The sequence below is a fragment of the Neolamprologus multifasciatus genome, chromosome 6 (assembly GCF_963576455.1).
Source record: "Neolamprologus multifasciatus chromosome 6, fNeoMul1.2, whole genome shotgun sequence".
Classification (NCBI taxonomy): domain Eukaryota; kingdom Metazoa; phylum Chordata; class Actinopteri; order Cichliformes; family Cichlidae; genus Neolamprologus; species Neolamprologus multifasciatus.
In genome coordinates, this window is record NC_140444.1 from 24,499,711 (window position 1) to 24,516,200 (window position 16,490).

General features: G+C 43.4%; 1 protein-coding gene across 5 annotated transcripts in view; it reads right to left on the reverse strand.

Annotated features, from left to right (window-relative positions):
* fam13a (family with sequence similarity 13 member A) overlaps window positions 1-16,490 on the reverse strand; it is a 50,209-nt gene that overhangs the window by 3,848 nt on the left and 29,871 nt on the right. For 3 of the 5 annotated variants that reach the window (XM_085162339.1, XM_085162341.1, XM_085162338.1), the window contains exons 10-19: window positions 14,934-14,975; window positions 14,629-14,823; window positions 13,565-13,769; window positions 5,396-5,555; window positions 3,304-3,369; window positions 1,291-1,504; window positions 1,075-1,216; window positions 712-793; window positions 334-539; window positions 34-117 (exon numbers count right to left, since the gene is read on the reverse strand). In XM_085162339.1, the coding sequence (XP_085018465.1) occupies window positions 34-117; window positions 334-539; window positions 712-793; window positions 1,075-1,216; window positions 1,291-1,504; window positions 3,304-3,369; window positions 5,396-5,555; window positions 13,565-13,769; window positions 14,629-14,823; window positions 14,934-14,975 (1,396 nt within the window). The remainder of the gene's footprint in view (window positions 1-33; window positions 118-333; window positions 540-711; window positions 794-1,074; window positions 1,217-1,290; window positions 1,505-3,303; window positions 3,370-5,395; window positions 5,556-13,564; window positions 13,770-14,628; window positions 14,824-14,933; window positions 14,976-16,490) is intronic. The other 2 variants (XM_085162343.1, XM_085162340.1) reach the window with 1 other exon arrangement.

The following is a 16,490-nucleotide window of genomic DNA, read 5'->3' on the forward strand; positions in this document are numbered from 1 at the left end:
TCTGTGCTCATTTACTCGACACGGGAGGCTTACCGGTCGGCCGTGGATACTCTCGTAGTAGAGAAGAGCTTTCTGCAGGGCGACTTTCTCTGCGGCGATCTGCTCCCGTGTCATATCCTGTTAGCAGGAGACAGGAAGTGAGTCACTCGCCTTTTAAAAGTGACAAGAGTTCAGTCCGTGTTGCTTGCAGCAAAACTTATTTGTCTCTGTGTGATAATAAATTCAGAGTGTGCAGTCTGCTTTAAAATTTATGCTTTAAACATGTAAAGTCTTTTGGCTTTTAATGTTTTATTCCATCGTCTGTGTGAGCGTGCGACATAGCCGCGGATTTACCTTGATGTCCTCGGGGCGGTTCACCTCGTCCCTCTTCTCCTGCAGCTTCTTCTGAATTCCTTCCAGGGTGCTTTCCACCGGCGGCTTCGACACCTTCTCCTGCTGAGGTTTCTTCTCCAGCTGCGAGCCGAAGCTTTTGGGCAGCGTGTTGCTGCGCTGGCGGGGCTGAGGCGTCAGGTCCTCCTCAGACTTCATCAGCTTGTGTTCTGGTGAAGAAGACGGGAACCAGATCTTTTCAGTAAGTTGTGTAGAAAGGCGGGACGAGTTTGGAAGTGATCCAATCAGAAGCAAGTTAGATTCCTGAATCATGACTAAAACTAGATCAAATTAACTGTCAGACTGTGTGCTCGTGTGTGTGTGTGCGCGTGTGTGTGTTACCTTTTAGCTCTTTGCGAAGCCTAGCCAGTTCATTCATCCACCGCAGCACTTCTGGGTTTGCAGCTTTGTCACTGTGGGAGGGCTGCGTGGAGGAAAAGAAGAAGAAAAAAAACCAACAAAACAGATGATCAGCTGCTCTTTCAAAATAAAATACCTACAATTACTGTTCACATGAGGATAACAGTGTAAATCTGAAGTAGGGCTCTGCCTTGCTAAACAACAAGGCAGAGCCCTACTTGGTGTAATGATGCACCTCTGACAGTCAATATTCGTGTTTATGTTTCACAGAAACATCATTACAGTCTGACTTTAAGGCGCGGGGCTTTATTAACAATGACGAATGAACCGGTCATTACTACCTACCCTGTATTTTCGCTCCTCTTCATACTTCTCCTCAAACCTGTGGATCTTTTTCTTCAGTATATGAATCCTCTTTGTGAGCTGGGCGGAGGTCAGCTCCTCTCTTTCATCATCACATGAGCCAAGCGATGAACTCCGCCTGCGACTGTAGAGGTAAATGACGCTGTTACAGCTCCCAGTTCCTTCCTTCCAGCTCTGCAAAAGCACACGTCAGCTTACCTGATGAACGAGTGAGCGTTAGGTGGCGATGGAGGCACTTCCGTGTCATCCAGGTACTGCTGGGAGTGTCCGTAGGCGTAAAACCGAGGGGAGACCATCGGGTCGCTGGACTCCTCCAGGAGCTGGCGGATCAGACGCCCCCCACAGTGAGGGGACAGCCTGGCCTCCTCGCGGTCCATGCTCTCCCTCTGCAGCGAGTACGCCGGGGTTGGTTCTGAGTGACACAAAAACAAAAATGTAAAGATTTTCATCACACTTTCATAATTTTGCACACACAACACATAAGAGAATGTGAAAAAAGCAACAGATTAGTCAGCACATCGGCACATTCATGCATGGAAAGTCCTTAACGTTGGGACAATATGATGCTGGAAAACCAGCCGCATTGAGAAAAGCCTTCTTAAATCCGTTAGCTCTGCCAACCAAAACAGGTACCGCCATCAACTTATCTCTACTTTAAAAATCAAGAAGACATTTAACTGGAGAAAAATACTGCCAAAAAAAGACTTTACAGGTGTGATGTTGTGCAAGATAATATATAAAAGCACTAAAACATCCGATGTGAGTTCATGGGCACTGTTATCAGAACACATTCAGCTGCTCTTTGGTGGCTAGCACGCTACCGAATGTCACATTTCACATATTTTCCTGTTGGGTTATATATGTACATTTTGTGAAGTTAAAGAGCAAATATAGGAGGTCAAAATGTGAAAGGGTCCTGGGAAAGTCAAACAGCATGCACGGCTCGTTTTCTAAAATCAGCCCCGGTTCTCATCCTGAAGACGCCAGACAGCGACTTCTCTCCCTGCTAACATCATCTCGGAGCCTCTCTGGCTCTGTGGAAGGTTCTGGATGTGCTTCTGTGGGAAAAAAATAAATAAAAAGAATTTCCTCTGGGGCTCAGCAGTCACAGATGTTGCTCTGAAACTGTGGGTAAGACACACCCACCCTGCCTCTCTCTCTCTTTATTCATCCCTTGGTTACAGAGTCTCCACTCTGGCAATAATTATGCTTGGTGAAAATAGCCGTGCAGATACCCCTGACAATCGCCGGGCTATTAATAAAGCCCGGCACTCTGTGGGATAATGTCAGGGCGTGACCCCTGATGAGAGGTACAGTGATGAGCTTGTGTTTTAGTTTCCACTCCACACGTCGACAGGGGAACGGCGCATCTGTTCGAGCATGTGTGCGTTAGAGAGAGCGACAGAGCAGACCGAGGATGATCTGATTGTTTAAAAGTTAAACTAGAAGCTCTCTACGAAATGTCTCAAAACATAAAAGTCAGCAGGAACTCTGATGTAGATTTCATGGAACAGGAGACACCCATAAAATCAGGTGTCGGGTGATGAAAAACATGCGGGGGAGACGTTACACCGAGAAAACAGATAAAAGGGAGTAAAAACAAGCGCTGAAGGAAACCAACTGTCAGTGTAAACATTCAAGGTGTCAGTATGCAACCAGGAAAATATGCACGCCCAGTCCAACACCGCACATGCATATTTTTCTTAGCTGGGGTGGGTTAAGGTGTATGAGAAATGATTTAGCTCAAATTCCAGCTTGGGAGTCCCGGGGGGTCCTCCTTCACTTCCAGGTACGTGCAGTTCATCGAGTAGCAGGGCTCTCACTTGTTAGAGCTCTCTCACAGCAAACAAACCCTCAGTCAGACTGAAGGTCTTCCTTTGAGGCCTATTATCAAGCTTAGTGCAGTGTAGCCGGCCAGTAAGGCTTCACGGCATTTGAAATTAATCCTTTAAATCAACTGCTCGCTGATGGCTGAGGATTAACTGGACTAATGAAACAAAAAAAATACGCCGGTGTGCCATTTCACTAAAGGTCGTGTGTGCGTGCGTGTGCGCAGGCGTGCCACCCTTTGCCACAATGTTCCCGATCACTCAAGCATGTTGCCATGCAGCGGTAAAAGTCAGACAGACAGACTTTCCTTTCTTTCACTCTGGCATCTCACTCGCAGAAAAGGCCAGTCAGCACTGACAGTGATGTTAGTGGGAGACTTACCATCGCAACAACTTGGATAGAAAATGCTTTTGAAATCAAGGAAAGGGGAGTTACAAAACGGAGAATCTAGAGGAACAAAAGAGGGAAATGGGGGGGGGGGGGGGGGGGGGGGGGGATGGAGAAGGAGATGAGGACAAGATGAAGGAAGAAAAACAAAGAAAGAGAAGTAAGAAATAAGCCAAAGAACTAGCAGGCATCCTTCCTGCTGAATCAGTTACTGGAAATTAAACTAATACACAGACACATAAGATTTAATGGTCTCGTGGGACACATGAGATCCATAACTGTGTCTCCCGCTGTCTGAAAAAAAAATTGGCCACTGTTGTTTCCACCACCGCTGGCACACAGGTGGGGGACACCAAATATCAGGTCATGCTAGAACTTTACTGGGACAAAGGTCTCCAACTCCTGCCTGAAGCCCTCATTCCCCCACATGGCCATTTGGCCTGCACTATGCCTTCTGTACAGTATGCAGCAATTCCTCTCTGGCACTCTGTGCCGATGAATAATCTTGCCAACTACACGGAAATACAGTTCAGCTTTGCACAATACTTGCACGCACCATGACCAGCGCTGCTTGTTCTCATGTGAAGCAGCCTGTCACAGCCAATCATGCAGGCGCCCTGTTTCCACGAGCTTAGTTATGCATTCAGGACACAATGTACAGAACACAGGGGAGGTGGGGGGAGTTTAAGGAAGAGGAAGAAAGGGGTGAAAAAATTGGCAAGATGCAAAGGATGGTATACAAATGAGTAAAACCGCCACGTGGACTGAATAAAGAACTGTAACTCACTGCGGTGTGCCTCACTAGAACACAAATTACATTTTAACTACAAGCATGTAAACACACCGTCTACCAGGCTAGGCAAAATCACTCAAACCATGACTTCAAACAACCTAAACAGCATAATATCTCAGACACAACACTTCACTATGAGACACAACAAATCTAAAGCTTGCTGGTGTTTTCCCTCTATGAGGTCCGGCCACTAGAGAGCTCCACCAAACACGCAATTGCCCACTAATGCTCCAAACACGCGGCTGCTGAAAGTGACAGGCTGCTTGCATGGAACAGTTTTGATTCTTGCTTCAAACAGGAAGCAGCAGCGGTGGCGGAGGCAGTGAGAGTCAAAGCCAATCACCGCAGCGGAAAGATGTCAACACAACATGCAGAAACATGTCCTTCCAGTGTGCGAATGAACACGTTGGCCATCATTCCAGAGTACAGTTCCGCAAAAGCCTTGGCTTTCACCCATAAACACAGAAACCTCCACCCTTGCAATACCCTGACAACGCAATCGAAAGTGCGCACAGCGCAGTCACGGCAAAAACAAACACATTAATAACAAGCTCGAGAGAGGTCTGACGGCTAAAGGAAGGCTCTTTTTGCAAATTCTCTTAACAGTAATGCCACTTGATAAGCCAGGATCAATAAATTAGGATCCCGCGTACAGCTGACATCTCAGGCACGTGCAGAGACGTCAACATTTAAATGGAGCACGAACTTTTAACAGTTCAGCCATGATCAATAAATTCTCCAAACCTAACCGAAGTTTGTGCAGCCAGCTGATTGGTATGCTGTTATCGCCATCCATGCCGACCCTTTAATGATTGATTTGTGAGTGAAAACAACAGCAGTGGTCATCTGTTGCTAAGCCTGCAAACAGGCTTTCCACATAGGTGATAGATTCTGCTAGAACCTCACTGTTTACTCTTTAAATAAAACCACAGATCGAGTATTTGCTGCACTTTCATATTTTCCTCATGGGAGATCAAGGCAGTACTGCAATCCTTCCAACCAAGCAAACAAACACGTCTCTGGTGTCTCTCCTGCAGAAATAGTTAGCCTAGGGAACCTAGAGGATCTTTAACAATTAAATTCTGCAGGAAAAGCAGAAGCAGCATGCTTCAGGAGGAGGAGCAGATGAGGCAGCAGAAGGTGTGCAGCTGCGACCCAAACACCCAACCTGGGGTGGAGGATCCTGAACCTGCTGTCTGGACATGTGTGTCCTTTTGTTCAGACAAACTGTAAAGGGGGTAAAAGCAAAGGAAAGAAACATCTAAGCAACAGCCAGGTGGTCTCCAGGCTCACCTCCCCAGTTGTTGTCCTCAGTCAGTGCTGTCAGGTCCAACCGGGGCACGTCCTCACAGCTTGTCTTCTCGCAGTCTGAGTCCGGGCCGCGCACCTCTCCGCTGACCCTACCCGCGTCACAAGTGACCGGCGACTCCTGGATCTTCATCGTCTTCAACGTCTGCACAACCATGAGAGAAAAGAAACGAGCGCTCAACAACAACAGGCTGCCTGTGAACACACTCTTTAAGTTGAGTCACACACTCCCTCAGGCTAGCCCTGCCCTAATGTAGGGGGCTGCTCCCTGGCTGCGATTGGCTCCCCTAGTTGGTCAAAACATCCTCCCATCTGTCTTTAGCCGACTGCTAGAGAGCAGGAGCGGCTTCGCTCCGCCTTCTCCTTCATCCACAGGATTCCCCTCGCCCCTCCCGCTCTTCTTTTCCCTCTCTCTCTTCTCTCCACGGTAGTTTTCCCTGCTTTTTCTCTGGCTTGACATGCATATATTCCCCACCCGCCCAGCTCTGGACTTGTTTGTTTAACAGCAGCAAGAGCAGAAGGGAGGGGTGTGCTGGAGACACACAGAGAGACAGAGGAACAGAGAGCGAGGGAGGAGGGGCGTGAAGCGAGAACAAGAAAAAGCACAAATCGTGAGCCAGCACACGTAGACTGACTGAGTGATTTTTTTGCCCCCCCTCCCTGCATCTCTCTCTCTGCAGACAAAAAATCAGATGAAGCAAAAGAAATTCATGTTATGCACTTCCTGCTTCCTGCTTTTTTTTTTTAGTCCACATTTTTACCCATCAGCCTCTCCCTCTTTTTCCTATTTTTAGATTTGAGACTATCCAAAAATTCCACTTTGCTTATCCGAGATCAGAGCTGTTCCGTCAACCTTGGGCCGCACTGTAAATAATTTAGTTGAAAGGACTCGCACTTGGCAGCTCATGCATTTTCAACATATCAGTTAAATCTGTCCAGGCGTGGGACCAAACTATTTTTAGGGAAAACAAATCAGGACTCACAGCTACTAGACGGCTTAAAGGAAAGAGCTGCACTGTAATGTAGCTTTGTTTTGTTTTTTTGGTTAATGATAGTTGTTGTTGATGATAATGACAGATTACTGTAGGAAAGAATAATCAGTCTCAGGTATGTGCATATGTATCCTTGTGGCTTTAGCGGAGGGCACAGTCATATCCTCATGTGAACCACAGAGGATATGACCAGGATCTAATGGTGCCTAGAGAGAATGCGCAGACTGTGACGGACAAACAGAAGAAACTTCCCCTTCGACACGCTTAGCGTCACTGCTCTCAAATCAATGTACTCCCAAAGTACACACACACTCACAAACCACGCAGCATCAGTTTATCTAAGATTGAATCCCTCACATACCCCCCCTCATGCACACGAGCCTTTAAAGCGCAGTGCACCATGCTACAGCACATCATCTGACATGTTCTCAGTATTTCTTTACATTGTCAGACAAAGGCACTTTTGTTTGCCCCTTTGCAGCATCTGGCACATGCGTGACATGCCCAAGTATTTGTGAGTATTTATTGGCTCCAGCATCTTATCAGACGCTTTCACAGAGTCCCACAAACGGTCAGATCCACTGTGGTCTTTGAGTAAAACAACCTTCTCCTTGAATTGATGTTTGTTTAGCTTGTATGAAGCCAATCCTGTCTACTCTTGTTTCTTTAGTGGGCGAGTCTTCTTCACAGCTGAATAACAGGTAAACTGTTCATATTCAGAAGGAACAATTAATAACTCTGAAACTTGACCGTCATTATTTCATTTACAAAAGGCATTTTTTGAAGCAGGGTATCCTGACTTGTATTCTAGGAAAAACATTAATACAGAATAGCCACGCCCACCCTATGAGCTCTGCAAATTAGTCCCAGTGGATGTGTTTACAACTCCAATGAAACGTAACAATCCCCGTGGTCATAAAAGCAACAACATGAGAGTGGTTATATGTAATCCAACGATCTCCTTTTTTGCAACTCTTAAATTAAGGTGAGACCTAAATAAGACCTTTTAAACATTTAATAAAATCCAACTGGGACACAAAATTGTGAAAATCCAAACAATGACTGTGTGGTTTTTCTTATCTGACCCCAAAGGAGCCAGAACGCCTTCAGCACGTCACCCTTTTTCTCCTCACACCCTTTTATATGTAAATGACGTTTCAGAGTCATAAACCTTCTGCTCACTTTCAATGCCTGATTAGCTCATCCTACTTGTTCTGGTACATTTGATTAGCTGACAGTAAAAGTACTCACAGAAATTCTGCTGTAAGGAAAACAAGTTGCGACTTGTTCATTCAAACTAATTTATTGCAATCATGAATTAATTTTAACTGGCTTGACTTAAAAGACTTGGCAGCTGTTTGGCAGGCAGCCAGTGCTCTAAGAAAGCTCTGTTCAAGCTTACTGTATGTATCATTTATAGTAAATTGAGCATTACATGCTACCATTATCACTTTCCCCATACAAATGTACTGTTTCGTGATAACAGAAACATCTTTCTTTAAGTACCCTCAAACACTTATTTTGAAATGAAACTTTAACTAGACTAAAAAAACAAAAACAAAAAACAAATAAAACTTGTTAGGGAAATAAGGGTTTGCTTCAGCTAGTTACCATGAGTAGCTAGTTTTCTTAACAGATGAACTGACTCGTGACTGTTGAAAAACTGGCTTGAACCAGCCGGCACCAGGCGGGTCAACTTGTTTTTCATTACTGGTTCGCGATATTAAATTACAACTGTGGATTGCTGGCTTGTTTAGAGAACAAAGAACCCTCCTCAAAAGTAATTTAACCAAGAAAATCATTTTTTTGCAGTTTTTAGTAGCAGTGCGTATTGATTACTTCTATACTTGTCCCTTGCTAGTTACTGTGCTTAATGTTCTTTTTCTAAAGTGTTACCAGTGTGGCAGATGGCCATCAGACAAATGAAGTGTGCACTCATTTGTTTTTATCATGTAATGTGATGAGAGGCAGCAACAGCGCCGGTTCTGTTTTCTCAGAACAACTAATCAAACTGATAAAAGAGAGATGCTGTTATTTACTTCACATTTACTTGACACCCATTTAGCACACTTATTATTATTATTAATATTTATTACTATACTATTTATTGTTTTATTGCTTTATTATTTTGATTATTTGCACACAGTGATCAATATCACACACACACACACACACACACACACACACACACACACACACACACACACAGAGTATATTGTTGCCCAGAACAGCCACTCTCATGATTAAAGCATGATGAGAGGTGCAGCTGGTGCTAAGGAGGGGTGAAACTGACAGTGCTATAGTGTGGGCTGTGGGTGTGTTAGTGGGGTTTAATGCATGAGTAGGATCTTTTCAATAAAGATTAAACTGTGTTTCAATGGCTAACACACACACACACACACACATATGTAATGCAGCGGTTCTCAGATATTTTGGCATGCCACACATTGGAAGGCAAAAATTCGAGACCCCCACACTCGACAGGTTTTATTTTATCTAACTGTCATCTGACTGTTACCTGTCCGCAGTCACTCTGCATCCCACCAGCAGAACTATTGATTCCGCTGGTTTAATGCTATTGAAATATTCACAAATACCATGCACTCCTCTGTGTTTGTATGCTCTGCGTCTGCAAGTGATGTCGAGAGAAACTCACTGACAACTATAAGGCTAAATCCTTTCAGTATGTATAGGCCAACATGTACAACGTGCAGAACAGTATGTACTACTGTGTTTGGCACACAGTTACTGTAATGGCATCGTCACAATCGTCTTATAAGCGAATCCGGCTTCACCTGTGCACATGAGCTGGTGAAAAACACTGCGACTTTCACTTCCCACTATCCGTTTTCTTTTGCTGCTGGCACAAAATGTTTTGAAGAACTGCCAGCTAACAGGGACTCGAGCTGCATCGACACACTTATGGGGACAAACAAAACACCAGCACACTAAGCTTAACAGTGCAGTGGTTAGGAATTTAAAAAATGATCGACCAGCAGTTGTGAAACAGAGGAAGTGAAATTCTTTTACTATAGCACCTAACATCTGCCTCAGTTAGTGGAATAATCTACTGATTATACTGAAAGTTCTACATTTATATCAGTGGAATAAAAACAAATTGTTGGATTTTAGAAGATGGTGACTGGCTCGCTAATATTTCTCCCAGGTAACCACGACACGCTGAGCTATACTGCACAACTTTTAGAAACGTTTGAGGTCAGCATGTAGATGGGGTCAACCGTGTTTGTGTGGTGCTCAAGTGGCAACCTTCTGGAGGATGCCACACCAGTCTCCAGGGTTCAGCGCCATGCCGGCTCCAGATGGCCGCTCTGTGGCACAAGTGCGTTGGTGATGGCAGAGCCGCGGCCCGAGCTGCGACGAAGATCCATCTGTGCTGCTCAGAAAAAGAGCCACCATATTGGTTCAGCACTCCTGACGACATGAGTCATGCTAATCATGTCATGAGTGTGCTAGTCCAGATTAGAATCGGAGACGAGCAGATGGAGAAGGTGGCTTGTTTCCTTATGCTCACACCCACGGCGCCACTAAACTTAAAGTCTAAATCTGTACTCGGTGTTTCAAAGAGCAGAAAGAATAAGGATTTGTTTGTGTCAGAATATTGATTTTGGGGGGGGGAAATCCCCTTTCACGGAAAGGCTAAACATCTCCTTTTGTTTAAGGTGACATTTTCTGTGGAACGGTTCAGGAGTTTCAGTTCAGCAAAAGCCAATGAGTGCTGCAGCCAAAAAAACGCTGATGAGAAATCACACTGGTCAAAACAAAAGCCAGTGGTTTTTACGATTTTTGTGTTGTTGTTGTTTTTTTTAAGTGATTTTTAAATTTCAGACCCAGGCCACAGTCGTGTAGTTGTGTATCGCTCTGTATCAGCCTATTGATGGGCTGGGAACCTGTTTAAGGTGTACCCTGCCGCCTCGTGACCCTAAGCTGGATAAGCAGTTAAAAAAAATAATGAATGGATGAAGCTTTGCTAAGCCCCTCCTTAGGACGCCCACAGCTTGCAGAACAAGAGGAAATATTGTTACACTGTGCCTATGGAGACGACAGATAACAGTAGATATCCTCGTAAAATAGAGGAGGGCGTCTTATTTTCTTTTTTTTTAAGATAAAAATACAAACGTAGTCATGTTAGATATTTATTAAACAAAGAGTGTGTGGTGACCTTCCAAAGTGTTGCCAGATCAACTCGGGACCTTTGGGGGTGTCCTTTAGTGTTTGTGGTCTTTCAGGTCATGCGGGTTGTGGGGTGAGTTTAGAGATCAGGTCAATGCCTTGGGCTTTGTGTTTGAGGGATTTTCCTGTTGGGGGAGGTTGCAGTTAACATGAGGAGTGCGCATGGTCTGCAGGAATGTTTGGGAGGGGTGGTATGTGTGAAAGCAGCATCTACATCAATGCTAGGCCTTCCCAGCAGAACACCGAATTATCATTGTTATTCCCCTGGTTTTAATCCAGAGGCAGATGGGCGCGCATATATCGCTCCTCTTGTACATGACCTTTCTCGGACGTTTCATTGTTTGGTAACTTTCCTCTCTTTTGTTTGACCTTCTCTGTTTTTTGGACTCTGCCTTTGGTTTCCTCACTTTTTTTTGCCAGCCTGCTTACTCTTGTCCCTTGTATAACAACAACCTGCTCAACAACATTGCTTTCAGGTGAACTAGTAGAGCCTCTGTGTGCCTGAGCATCTGCGTTTCTGGTTATCATCAGATCTTTTATCAGCAAACTCCTTGAACTATTAAAACCACACACATTCAAACTGTAATTAGCTAAGTGGCGTAATTTTGCAATTGTTTATTTATTTATTTTTAATCGGTTTTGCTCTGATGAGCTCATCTTGTTTTTGCTTTTTATTTCATTGGACTGCTTATATCATGCTCGAAAAACCTAAATATGTGATAAAGGCCACTTGATCACTGAATGTGATACCTGACGTGGGCTTACTGTTATCAGTCTGTGTCAGAGGGAGTGTGCAAAGCTACTTTTCATGCTGGTCACCTACACTTGTCAGTAAAGATTAGCAGCTCCTGCATGCTGATGCTTTAGCAGTGCAGTGTGTATCAGCTGATCATCTTAGCTTAGCACGCTATCCCATTTAGCACTTAACCACAAAATCTAGCAAAGGCCATGAAGATTCTTGGGTACGCATCAATTTTGGCTTGATGATGTTCACTGCAAGAAACAAAGTCTACACTGAATTAAAACGTAACTGAGAAATTTCTCTTAAAACCACAAATCTGAACTTCCCAGCAACTGCAGAAATCAAATAGTCCAGAACATGCTGCTTTACAACACCTTACAGACATCTGGGAGCTGGCGCCTGGCATGCAGTTCAGTGACTCTTGACCTAAAGAGTCAGTCACAGAGACAGCTGTTCCCACCAACGGAGACAGATACTTACAGTCATCTAACCGTCCAATCACAGTGGTGCCAGTTATCATGCATTCACCGTATGTGTGTCAAGGGACTCTGTGTCATCTGTACTGTTGCGCAAGGAGGAGCCATGGAGGCTCAAAAACTAAGAACAGTCTGCACTTATCGAATTCTGCTCACTGCGAGTGTGTAAACTCAACAAAGCTATTTTAAATGAGACGAAACGGTGCGGCTCAACTTTACATCAGCAAAAGTTACTTAAGAGCCAACTGTGAAGTCGTACTCAAGAGTCTGCAGAGATCGGGTTACTACAAGTCTGAGCCACAAGCGCCACACACCGTGACCTTGCTATGACTTTGAGGGCTTTCACACACTACCTGAATGCTGAGTATATATATTTTTTACAATCAGACCATTAAATAAACTATTAAAATAATTAATTACTTATTTAACATATAAAATGTCACAGTTGAAAAGCTTGAATTTGAATATATTTACTTGTTTAAAAACTGAACTGACTATAAATAAGTTGCCAAAGTGGTAAAGCTCATTAATCAAAGGCCCATTAACTAACTGAAGTAGCCGTCTCTCGTATCTTTCTCTCTCAATGTGAGTTTTGAGACAAAAATACTTTTTCCTCCTCACATAAAAAAAGAAGACAAACAAATGGCAGAAAACAAAAAGTGCTGGACTAACTTCACCTAATTAAAATACTGTAAAAATCAAGTAATCACACAATTTATTACCCAATCCTGAAAACCCACCCTTAGATATTTTTTAATGTAGTTATTATATGTAGCAGTAAACTCCAAAACTCAATAAATAAATTATTTTTTTATTCACAGTTACTGAAACGCCTGCTGCATTCAGCTACTACAAAGCAAACCTGCTGCTTAATTCAGAATCAAGCAATGATCTAATACAATCAATATTTTTATATTGTTAAAACTGAGTGTGAGCTAATTGTGTTTATAAAAAAAACCCATAGAATATAAACAAACAAATGATCAGAATACATTTTTTTAAACTGCCGTATTTAAAATGTTTATAAATAAAGTGGCCAACAAACATAGAACTGGTGTATGACTATCATCAAAACATTTCTGTTTTGAGGTTTTTTCTTTATTTTCAACTTAATATTTTCTCTTTGTTTGTTGAAACACAGCTGTTGCTATAATCAGCCAAAGCTTCCGCCCTTTTAAATCAATAATTAATTTTCTTTCCACTGAATTTAATTTCCTGCTGCCTGTCACTTTTTGCGTTGTTGTTAATGATCCGAATAAGAATCGCTGTCAGCAAGTATTTTACTACATTTTTAAAAAGTACTCAGTACTAAAGAAACCTCTGGACTCATGTATCCACATGACATCTAAAACAGATAAAAGCAGCGGCTAACTGCACTCTCATAATTGGCCTTTACGTTTGAAGGAGTGGGCAACATTTAGCTTGTATGTTGCACATTACAAGCTGGTGTCTAATGGCAGAGCACCATTAGGATGCTGCACAGCCTCCACTTAGTGATTCTTGTCAACTGCAATAGGCAATTATCTGCGGTGACTCAGAAACAAGGATGGCAGGGAGTTGAGATGAATGCTTCATTCATCATTGGTACATTAGTTTGAGAAGTTGTTTGCATGTGGTGAAGCCATGTGCACAAGGGGAAAAGAGGAATGAATTCACGATGATAATATTAATAATAATAATAATAGTAAAGAAGGAGGGAAAATGTCACACTCATAAAGATGAAAAGAGACGGGGAGTACAAGGTGTGACTCACTGCATGGGCAGCCGTGTTCTCGCTTAGCTGCATGAGAGTTGGGCTCTTTTTTGGCTTCCTGGGTTTGGGGGTTCGCTCAGCGTGACTTCTTTGGCCTTCCTGTGAGTCCACACGGCTGCTCATGTCTTCCCCCACGCTGCCTGAACTGCTGCCGCCGCTCGACGGGACGTTCTCCTTGTTGGTGTCTCCTGTGACGGAAGGCGCTCTGTTGTCAGACGAAAAGGAAAATGGTGAGGGAATAAGACATGTGCCTTCCATGGGACTCTTTCTCTCTGCTCGCCTTGCTCGGTTTTAAATCAGATTAAAAACGGATGAAATGCTTCTGGAAACCAAATGCCCAAGGTCATCCCGATGCCTTTTTTATATGTTCTCAAGCAGCTAATGTGCTGTTTAGTGTTTGTGCTAAATCTATTTACTGTCCTGTCTTATTAACATTTTCTGCTGTTGAGACACTCCCCAAAATCCACGTGCCACTGATCTCTCAGACTCCACCAGGTCTTCATCAACAAGGATTAGCTTCTTACTGGAATGATACCAGTTATTATGACTGCACACTAAAGCTCTCCCCACAGAACAAAACTTCACCACTGTTTACTGAAACTGAAACATCAACTGAAAGTATCATTGTAGTATCACTGCAGGAAGCCTCTGAGGCCAGACTTCCATAATGAAAGTGGGCGCCACAATGGTGGAGTAGTTAGCATTGTTGCCTCACAGCAGGGAGCTCCCTGGTCTCGACCCTGGCCGGGGCCTTTCTGTGTGGAGTTTGCTTGTTCTCCCAGTGCCTGCGTGGGTTGCCTCCGGGCACTCCGACTTCCTCCCACAGTCCAAAGACATAAAGGCTGAGTAAACTAGTGAGTTTAAATTGACCATGTATGCGAGGCAGAGGCTGCATGAACGTGTGGTTAAAGTGCTTTGAGTGGTCAGTACGACAAGTAAATTACAATTATTTTGCTTTAAGATGATTAATGAGGAGAAACACGATGTAGTGCTTCCACTATGAAGGCCACTTTCTGCAGGTAACATCGATTACCACCTTCGTGATTATGCCACGCCCACGGTACCTGTTTTTTTCCCTGTGTTTCTGGCCCTCCTCCTGATGCTGCTGCTCTCTTTGGTGCCTACGTCTCTGCCTCGCTGTTAGTGTCACCCGTGAAGGGCACAGGGTCGATTCGTGGGCGTCTGAATGCTGATCCTCTAAGGGGTTCACATCAAAGAGGTGCTGCTCCACTGCTGAGCGTATGGTCCTGTCCAGAAAACTTCAGGGAGCAACACAATGAGTAGATAAGGAAATGCACCATTTTACCCTCTTCACTGTTTCATAAGAGCTTTTACTTTTTATTTTTATTTTAAGCAGAAATATACCTACTTTACCACACCAGGTCTGCAGTGGACGGGCGAGAGGTGGTTACTGGAAGAAAAACAAGAAGGGAAGCTTAATGCGCAGAAACAAGTGGTCACATAGGTCACTGAGCAACACTGAAAATCCCCCTAGGCTCACGTTGTGGCCTTTGGTGATCAAGTGCATGGGCGAGTGGTAAACTCAGCTGCGTTCAGAGCTTAAATGGATCGTTGGGGAGCAAAGTGGCTGGCTTCCATGGCTACCAGTAAGTCCAGCAGCAGAGTACACGGTCATGGACCTTTATACTGATCTCTGACTTCATTTTGGTTTTATTTTTAACGCCCTCTGTTGTTAAATACTTGTAGGGTAAAGCAATAGGATTGCAAACTATATGCAGCATGAAATGTGTCTGTAACCTGTGTAAGTACCTGGATTCAACTGAATGCTTGTAGAAAAAAACATAACACCACTGTTACATCACCACTGCTTAAACATCTTTAAAAGGTTTTATTCAGACGTCTGAAAATATTTAGATGTTTCAGTATTTTCCCTCCTACAAAGTCTAACTGAGAAAAAACAAGTGAATAAAAAATCTTAAACATTATCTTTTGTGACCGTAGGGTTAGGATGTAAAGGGTCCTTTTCTCACATTTTATATTCACAAGGTGAATGAGTTTTAAGCAGTTTCTTTTTGGCCTTTTTTTAAATTTTATTTTTTTTACATATTTCGCTAAGTGTTAGATCATAATTACGTTAACACATTACTCTTGTGACTAAGTTGGCACAGCAAAAGAAAAATCTGCTCTCCTCAGGAAGTTGCTTTGGCCTCGACCAACTGATCGACATCATGTCTGCTTTTCCTGGACTACAGCTTCCTCAACATGTACGAGAGTGACCTCAAACGAAATCTTCCATAAACAGTGGTGCTGACAGTAATAACAACTGGAAATGGGATCGCTGATGAAAGGCGAGATAATAATGGCATGATGGTGTACTGTGAAGGTGACTGTGGTGGAGCTGTGTAACATGCCACAGGCATTTACTGATATTACCAAATCTATAGCAAATCTATAAGGCAGGATGCCGGGCCGAGTTAAAAGCAAGCCTGCTGCACTGTGTAATAGTAACAAGGTTGTAAAGTACTCACAAGTATAAGGAATTCAAATAATCCACATGGGATTTTTTAAATCTTCTGTTTCTCTACTCACAAATACAAATTCCTGAAAACAAAATCACATTTCTCTTCAGTGCAGTTTCATTTTTAACGGAGGGAAAAACAGAAAGGGGAAGTTGTGACAGAAGCAGAAACTGAACGCCTTGGTTATATCATGTTAAGAAAATTGCTACATTGTAACAAATCTGCGACAAGTTAAAGGGATGGTTGATTCAGTGGCTGTCACAAATGTCACATTTTGAACATTCAATCTATACTAAAGCCTAAAATACGACAGACGTTTCTAGAGCTTTCTACAACTTTCTAGGGCTGTGGCCCGTGTGAAAAGCAGACGGGGGTAAAAGGTGATAAGACAGTCAATTACATATTTGGTCTATGACTTGATGACTGTCATAATTCAAGAAACATTT